A 9,645-nucleotide genomic window follows, 5' to 3' on the forward strand; every position below is an offset into this window, starting at 1 on the left:
AGCTACCATCAGGGTGGGGGATCCCTATATAACGCGCACCATCTGCGCAGTCCACATTCAATTCGAGTCACAGTTCTGACAGTTAAACCTCACAACGTACACGTGGACGTAGTGGTAATGTGTTATCATAATCATTTTAATAAGAATGGTGGTGGAGCATGCAGTACAGATGAACTGATCATCCGTGAAAATTTCGATGAAAGTTTGCATAAATTTGCAAGACACCTCGTGACTGACTTGCAGTGTTTGTGGAATAATTATGAAGTCCTTGAAGCTCAGCGAGATGCTGGTAGGAGAATCAATTGTTCTCAATGTTCTACTCGAGGTGAGGACTTATCAAACATAATCGAGAGTATCAATAATTTGGGGAAACTGAAGAAATTCTGCGAGGAGCTGAGAGACAAGATCACCAACACAGAGGATGAATCAGAGGTAGCGAGTATCGATGAAATTCAATGGTTGAATTCAGTTCCACCATACTGCCTCAGTGACAATGAGGTTGTCGAGCAAGTACTGATTCATGCTCCAGCTGAACCAATTCCACCATTGACAGGATTCATCTCTAGAATTCGTAAAAACTTCACAGCGCTGTGCTCCAAGTTCAAACGTGGAGAGGCATCAAAGTGTTATCCTTGTGAGAAGTTATCTCAATCTCTGCAGACCATCAAAGCAAATTTTGAACATTTGCGATCCGCCATTGAACTCCTGGGTTTGGAGTACGATATATTCTTCGTTTCTCATGGCCACCAACCTGCTGATTTAATCTGAACGATGGAACCTGTGAAGGATAGCTCCGCAGATCAGCAAGAAAAGAAAACTAAGAGAATTAGTTTTCAATTACAACCACGAGTTCATTTGATGTTGCATTGGGAGTATGCATATCGTTCTGCTCGTCGAGGCCCATGGGAAGAGTTCGCTCGTGATCATGAGCGTTTCAAACGTCAAATAAATTCTTATGAAAAAATACTGAACCCTGTATTATCAAAACAACATAGACTAAATATTTTTGAAACTCGTTTTACATAGTTCTAAGTCATTTTCAATATTATTATTACTCTTATTATTATGATGTTGATGGGGAGAAGGTGTGTGTATAGAATAATGAGACCATGGATTTTTTTAATAAAAAAAAAATATATATATATATTTATCTTTTAATATACATGATTATCTTGATTTATTTATTTTTATATCCTCCATCGCCTACGGCTTCATAACCTCCTATATTTACATTAGTTTCTTAACTCCTCCACTGATAGGATTGTATTCAACAATTCGATCATGGAGGATGAGACTGTATGCTGATGTGTTGGGTGCAAAAGGAAATGATGATTCAAATTCCAGACGAATATCAACTGGTCCGGTTTTCAAATACTCATTCTGCTTGGAACAATCGATTACAATTAATGGTGCCTCTGTTAGAAATTTCTCTCTATTCAATAACGACTCAGCTTCCTTTCCGTAGTAAGACTCCTGAAAGTTCACGTACATGTTGTATAGTGTTGAATACTGATTGAGGGCAATATCCAAATTCAAATTGCCATATGGATAGCTCTCTGAGTGGAGGAAAAGCTTCACATCTCTGATACTGCAATGATCGAAGTGGCTCGCATTGGCTGTCTGAATAATTTTACGACTCGTTTGGAATCCAAGAATAACGTATCTTGGTTTCTCCAATTGAGATGATGTCTTCACAACCCAAACATACTTCGAGGTTGCTAGGAGAAGAGGATACTCATACAATTCCCATGAACGAAAGCCCATTGTATTGGGTGTGTCTTTTGCGATGAAATTGAGCAGCTTCACCTTGCGCTCGTCCGACACTTTAACATAGGGGATCAACCACTCAATCTTTTGAAGGTTGATCTTCCATTTCTCCTCTGGGTTTTGTTGATTGACAGCTCTCTGAAGTACTGCACTGATGTCTGTTTTCGATCTCGTAATAATGAGTTCATGTTTTGCATTCACAACAATCTTCTGATAATCTTCAGCGAAGCCAAGTAGAAGACTTAATGGTATAGAGATGTCGAAATATCCTGCATTATCAGTGATTTTCTCATTACTATCCATACTATCATTCTTGAGCCAACCTGCATNCCTCATTACTAGCCATACTATCATTCTTGAGCCAACCTGCATTCTCCATCAAAAACCACTGGTTAGGACTCTGAGAAACATAATTTTTCATGAGACTCGTTAAACCCACATTTTTCGCTCGATCAATCTCTACACCATTGAGCTCATATCGCACTTCCTCAAACAGATGACAGATAGCGTTACTCACGAGTTTTGTTCTCTCGGCTGGTGTTGTTCCATTATCTTTGGTTAATCGACCATTAATATGCAGATGACTCTTACTGAGCAATAAACATAAATCTTGATGTTGCACAGTAATTGAAATTACATCATTATTACCGTAGCTTGATGAAGCAAAGGGTTGATGGGTATGCATCTCATAGTGAGAAACTGACTCATCGAAGATGATAGATTTTTGAATCTTCAAGATGTCCTCCATAATATATTATTTTTTCCTTATCTATGATTGGATTTACACTCGAGGTCTCAAGTTTAAGCTCTTGAGGAATTGAATACTCTCACGTGTTAACGGTTTGATGGGTCTTTGACGACTGTTAGTCCTCTGGGGGGATGACTCCCTTTTAGAACTCTTCCCGATCTTCGTTTGGAAAACAATACCCATTAGGTACGTATGATGTGAAGTCTTATTGTAATTAATTCTCCTTGGAAGTTCAACAATTCACCATCCTGATCCACCAATCTCAGCTGGAGATGATCTATTGCTTGGACCACGATCGGAAGGTAAGTAAGATTCTTCGGCACCTCAATGACCTTATATCCTGGAGGCACAGTGGGAAAAAATTCATGAATGATGGGAGCTTTCTTCCCATTAATATACGCACCTCCAGTGATATTACACTCCACACACATAGAATTCACCTTAAGAATCCTAACTGGCAAATCAGATACGTGTGATTTATTAGGTGATAAAATTCTGTTATCAAATCCTAATAATCTACCAATCGAATCGGAAGGTTCAAAATTAATTGTATGATCACTTTTGATTTCACTGCACAAAGTATTATTATTGGCTTTTATGTTGATTGAAACACCTCTCTTTTGCAGAACCTTCTGCAAATAATTTTGAATATCTTCAATCTCATAACTACCTTGAGGAACGCTGATTGTATACTTCTTATTCTCATTATCAGAGTAGTAGAATTTATTATTCTTTTCTGTAATATTTGGAATTGAATTGAATGTCAATAATTCAACAAGAGCCAAGCTGTAGTGATGATTGTGAGATAATTCAACGGGAGGAAAATAATTCGCTTCTAGAACAGAAGAGGTCCCCGACAGTGTTAATGTGAAAGATGCTCCCATGGTTGTCAGCAATAAACTAACTCAATGAATGAATGTGAACGATATTTATATCTGTCCTTGGAGAAATTTCAGACATAGATGACCACATATGATTGTGTCATACTCTTGATGCTTCTGATGATTATATTTGACAAGGCTACCAACACCGAAATAATCCATCAATTCTTTTGGTGGTTGTAAATTTCCAAAACTATCAAAATAAATGATTTCATTTTTCTGTTTCTTATATGCCACCCAGTGAGTGCCAGGACCATCCCTATCATCCAAATTCACTATAGCTGATTCATTTACCCGAGGTNTTATAGCTGATTCATTTACCCGAGGTCCATTTCTCAATCGATTTCTCATGTAAACTACTCGGAAATATGGAATTTTCATGAGTTTGGAGTATTTTATGATATCAACATCACTGAGGGCTCGGTGTGGTAGCTTTATGAGTTTTTTGGTTGCAAATGGAGTCCCAATCCTGTTTTATAGGGCTTCAGATACAATCCTTTATCCATTGAAATTGCTTCCATTGCTTGATTATGACGTTTACTCTCATCAAGGTACTGCCTAGCTGCTTTCGCGTCGTTCACAGCTTTTGCGATACCAGCGGCGCCTCCAGCTAAAGCTCCCGTGGCACTTAACCCAGCAAATAAGGGAATCAAGAATGGTAGTACTCCACCAATTTTTCCGGGTACTGGTAATACTCTTGGCGATTTTACGGAGCGCTTTCCTCCAGCGTTTCGGACAGCATCTCGTGCAGCTTGAAGAGCTGATTTGATCGCATCTCCCGGGCGCATCGATCGTTTCGCCGCTCTGATGATGGTTTTGAGAGCAACATGCTTTTTTGCAGCAGCACCACGTCCACATGATTTCTTCTTTTTTACAAGATTTTTCCTACGTTTACTAGTTTTTCCCCCCACTCTTTTTTTCAATCCAAATCCAAAGCTGGTCTTGGCTTTCATAGCATTAGCTACAGCCCAAGCTGCAGCTTTTTCGCTCAAACCCGCGTCTTTTGACAATACACGTGTCCACGCTCTGTTTTCTAATACTTTATCAGCGTTATGTCTTGCGGAGAGATTCTCTCGATTCTTTGAATATGCGATATCGTGTTCCTTACACGCTCTATCGAGAAGATTGATCCCAGGATCACCGCGAGCTAACCTCTCTGACAGCTTCGTTCCTGGTCCACAATATTGATATCCGGGGATATGTAGTTCGATTGGTAATTTGTTGATTATCTTATTTAAAATTCCTTTTCCACTCCTCTTACATTCTCTCACTATCATAGCTCATGCTCAACTGAGCGTGAGTGGTATATAAACCCACTATTTATATGTTTTCATCTCAGTTGAACATGAGAAGTCATGAGCAATACTCATCAAAAAATAAAGTTTGCGGAACAGGAAGTGAGATTACCCATTTTGAATTTCGATCAAGTAGTACAGAATGTAGATGATAAAATGAGAGAGAGACGTCATGGTGAATTACTACCGAATACAGTTCGAGCAATTTTTTGTGGACCTTCCAACTGTGGTAAAACAAATGCATTATTGGCGTTGATCACACATCCGAATGGTCTTAGATTCGAAACCGTGTATGGGTATTCAAAGTCTTTGAATCAACCGAAATATGAGTTTCTAAGAAATGTTTTAGAAGCAACGAATACAATTGGATATTTTCCATTCAACGAACATGAAGAAGTCACAAAACCTGAAGATGCCAACCCCAATTCCATCTTCATTTTTGATGATGTTGCGTGTGAAAAGCAAGATAAAATGCGTGCTTTCTTTTGTATGGGGCGTCACCGAAATGTTGATTGCTTTTACCTTTGTCAAACATATACGCGTATTCCAAAACATCTCGTACGTGACAATGCAAATTTATTGATCTTATTCAAGCAGGATGATAAGAATTTGCGACATATTTATGAAGATCATGTCAACACGGATGTGACTTACAATCAGTTCAAAGAGATATGTTCCTCATGTTGGAATATCGATGAATATAGCTTTTTAGTGATTGATAAAGATAGAGATCTGAATGATGGTCGCTATAGACGAGGATTCGATTGTTTTATAAATATATAATGCACATGATTTTTTCAAGCAGTCGCATCCAGAGCTTCATCATGACAAGTTCTATTTTGAATAAAGAGAAGCATGTGTTACAACAAATCGCAGACGCAAGTGAAGCAATTCGTGAAAAGCATAAACTAATGAAATTGGGGAGAGAAGATACAGAAAAAACTCTGAATGAAGTTTTCAAACCAGTGGTTACACCATTACAAAAACTAGTGGATGAAGCCTCTCATGATGGAATTCCTAGGAGAGCGAAGAGATATAAGAAGCGCAAAGTTCCCGATTCATCTGCTTCAAGGAAACGAGTGGTGGAAACAGATGATTCTAATATTCCAATAAAGATTCAACGAATGAAGGAAATGTATGATTCAAATATTCCTAGAAGACCACCATCAGAATCAGAGTTGAATAGAAATGTTCACACACCATCATCCTCCACCATGGAAACGGAAAATATTGATGATCAAGATGATTCTGATTCTGTGGAGGATGAAGATATGCATAATTCATCACAAGAATATATGCAATTATTCGACACTCCTGATGGGGATAAAAAATTGGGCTTGAGAACAGGAGTCCGCAAGTATAAAGGTAATTGGGTAATCAGGATAACCCCAATTAAATTTGAAAGGGGTACAATCGTGGTTGGTCATGAAAAATTTAATCAAACTCCAGGACTTCTCGAAATATTATTCAAAAAAGAACCCAATGTGGAGAAAATTACAGATGATGATAAGAGAGCATTCACGAAAATTGTGAAGATGACACATCTTGATAGGCAATATTTTAACCCAAAGAAAAGTTTGATGCGGCACAATACAGAAAAGTTTGTGAATTTCATGACTCAATCTCCTCAAGGGACAGGATCAAATCAAATGATTGCAAAGAGGAAACGTAATATCGATTATGTATACTGGGATGATTTAAATGAGCTGCTGGATCGACTCCGATTGTTGTATGCATCTCAAGCAGCTGGCAATAATAATCATAATAATGAAATAATTTCAATTATCGAGGAGCTGCGGGAGGCTGGATTGATATATTAGAAGTGAACACATCTTGGAGATATCAGTTACAAAATGAGCGTTGATGTGTTTGGACGACAGTTGAATGCTGCTGGAGCTGCACCCCGGAATATTCAAGGACCCCCAGGTCGGGGCTTCAAGCTCACAGCAGATGGACAATTTGATATGAAGAACAAGCGATTATGTAACGTTGCTGAAGCAGTAGAAGATAATGATGTAGTTTCCATGAAGGTTGTCAAGCGGCTGATTGAAGATTTGCGGATTAATTTACTACAAAAACACATGACACAGAACCTTGAAGCCATTCGAACACTAGATGAGAGAGTGAAAACATTGGAGAGTTCAGGTAAAAATTCTCCAATCGAATCGAATGAAGATAATAGTATAGCAGCTGCACCAGAGTTTTCAGATAGTGGAAAAGAAGTGAAACGTGTTAAGAGAAGTTCTAAAACGTTAACTGAGAATGAAGGTGAAAAAACAAGGAAAAACAGAAAAGTTTAAGGCGGAAAAAGAAGCTCTAGTTGAGGAACTCCACAGACCTGCGCGTAGGAATTATCCCAGACGCAGAGTAGATATACGAGGTCTCAATGAAACTTGGCAAGCTGATCTTGTGGATATGTCAGCATATGCTAAAGAAAATGATGGTTATAAATTTCTACTCACAATTATCGACATTTTCTCTAAATTTGCATGGGCAGTACCCATTAAATCAAAAAGTGGATTGGATGTAACAAAAGCTATGGAATCTGTACTCAATCAATGTCGAGTACCTCAAAAGCTACATGTTGATCAAGGAAAAGAATTCTATAACAAAGAATTCAAAAATCTGATGCAAAAATTTGATATAAAAATATATTCAACGTTTAGTAAATTAAAAGCGTCGATTTGTGAACGATTCAACCGTACGTTAAAAGAGCGAATGTGGAAAAAATTCTCTCTCCAAGGATCATACAGATGGTTCGATATACTTCCTGACATTATATCATCTTATAATGATACAAAACATCGAACAATTCATATGAAACCCAACGATGTGAATGAAACGAATGAAAAGTTCCTTCATCACCAAGTTTATGGAAAATTTCTGAACAATAGAGTTAAAGAAGCGAAATTCAAAATCAATGACAAAGTGAGAATCAGCAAATATAAACATGTTTTTGAAAAAGGCTATACACCCAATTGGACAACTGAAATTTTCAAGATCATTCGCGTGAGGAGGACTGAACCAACTACTTATAAATTGATTGATTATCAAGATAATCCTATTGAAGGAAGTTTCTATGAGGAGGAATTATCTAAAGTTAAGCATCNATGCAGAGATGTTTTTTTTATCTACTTGATATGTATCATTTGTGAAAAGGAAATAAAATTGAAAAAAAAACACAAAATTTTTGTATATTCATATTTATTGTTCACCTTAATCCTAAATATACAATGTATGAAAATATATATATTTATAATTATACACTTGGTTTAGTATACCCCCAAGGTAAGGTATCTATCATGTTCGTAGAAATCATACGCTTATCATCTTCCCAGCTCAATGCTAATTTCTTCTGACGGATTGTATGCACCTCATGTTTCTTACTCCGGATCAAATATTGATCTTTCACAACATGCTCATTATTGAGGAGACAGTTCTTATAGTCATAAAAAGAGATTTTCCTGAGTGTAGCAGCTTTCACACCCTTAGCTTTCTTCTTAGCTTTTTCGTCATCCAACATCCTGAATTTGTATGTCTTCGCTCGCAGTCCCACAAATTCAACCATGATTTTACCATTATTCTCATCCTTCGTAAGACCCAATACTTTCTTGTTTGCTAGCGGCATTCCATAAACATTATCCTCTTTGTAGTCAGAGGTATCGAACATGTGTATGTCTCGTTTAACACACTCATAGATATTGGGTACTTTGAATAAATACAATAAACTATCTGTATCTGAGTACAACAATTTCGCGGTGCTCCCAAATTGATTTTTGACACAGTTGTAATGGAAGTCATACACAACCGTTTTCGATAAATCGAGGATGGGAAATCCAACGTAGATGGGTTTCTTGAAGTACACTGACGTCCGATTCATTTCAATGATAACCATATCATCATCGAAGATCATACAACTATGAAAATTAGGTTTTGCTATCAAAGCTTTTGCTCCATACCGACCATCCCAGTGTGTAACGAGCTTAATATCTTTCTATTTTCTAACATTCTCCATCGTTTTTCCGAATACAGCATTATTCGTCAATTTGTAAAAGTTTTTTTCGAATTCATTCTTTGATGCTTGTCTCTTCAGAGTATTCAGTTCAATGTAGGGTTTCAACCAAGGCTCCTGCTCGAATTTCAAAATACGATGAATGTGTTTTAGTTTCATACTAAGTGCTGTGTATTGTTTCAAGTTTCGATAGTGTATGACATACTTCTCCTTCGGGAAAAGTGTTGTCACTAATTTTGCATGTTTGCTTCCTGGTGGGATTAAATGCTCTGGGCAGAGAGGGAAATCCTTATGCAAATCATGTAGTCCGTTCGGATATTCCAAATCAACTTCAAGAATGTATCCAATTGGCGAGTCATCAGGAATATTCAGAATATCCACAGAAGAAGGATCAATCCACTCAAATGAATCACGAGGCAGGCTCATACACATAGCAGCCCCATACAAATTGTTCACATCATAATACATTAAATATGATGTTTCTGTAGATGAATCATAGAGTTTCTCCCCCATAAATGGATTATTAGCATGAGCATATCTATTTGCACACTGAGATACCCCACCTCTGATAGCTTTTACAATGAATAAAATCATTTCTGTATCTGTAAGAAGCTCCAAACTCACCTTTGTATGCTTCAACATAGCATCGAAGGCTAAACCAGGTGCTGTATAATAATGCAAAGGGTCCAACTCATATGTAGAGAGGCAATTGTGACGGAAATTTTCGAAAATGTCAGCTAGCAATAAGACATCAGTCTGTAGATAAAGATCTGAATACTCCCCCAATGTTTTAATTTCAAATTGTCTTCACACACTCAGAGCATGCTGATAATCTTCATCGGATACATGCTCATCCATCAGTTTTGAATAAAACGCTTCTTTCTCTGGTAATTTCGTTTCATCCAATTTACTCCAATCATCAATATATTCATAGGGGAATAC

The 9,645-nt window shown here is 37.5% G+C and overlaps 2 protein-coding genes across 2 annotated transcripts in view; one reads left to right on the forward strand and one right to left on the reverse strand.

Annotated features, from left to right (window-relative positions):
• LOC107042676 overlaps positions 1-768 on the forward strand; it is a 7,899-nt gene extending 7,131 nt beyond the window's left edge. Inside the window, exon 3 of the mRNA XM_015263825.1 lies at positions 244-768. Coding sequence (XP_015119311.1) covers positions 244-768 — 525 coding nt within the window. The remainder of the gene's footprint in view (positions 1-243) is intronic.
• Positions 769-1,227: 459 nt separating this feature from the next.
• LOC107042677 lies at positions 1,228-2,103 on the reverse strand. The gene has a single exon (XM_015263826.1). The coding sequence runs from the start codon at positions 2,101-2,103 to the stop codon at positions 1,228-1,230; it is 876 nt and encodes a 291-aa protein (XP_015119312.1).
• Between the last annotated feature and the right edge of the window lie 7,542 nt (positions 2,104-9,645).

The sequence above is a fragment of the Diachasma alloeum genome, unplaced genomic scaffold (genome assembly GCF_001412515.2).
Source record: "Diachasma alloeum isolate Michigan unplaced genomic scaffold, Dall2.0 Dall_scaffold_00501, whole genome shotgun sequence".
In the NCBI taxonomy this organism is placed as follows: domain Eukaryota; kingdom Metazoa; phylum Arthropoda; class Insecta; order Hymenoptera; family Braconidae; genus Diachasma; species Diachasma alloeum.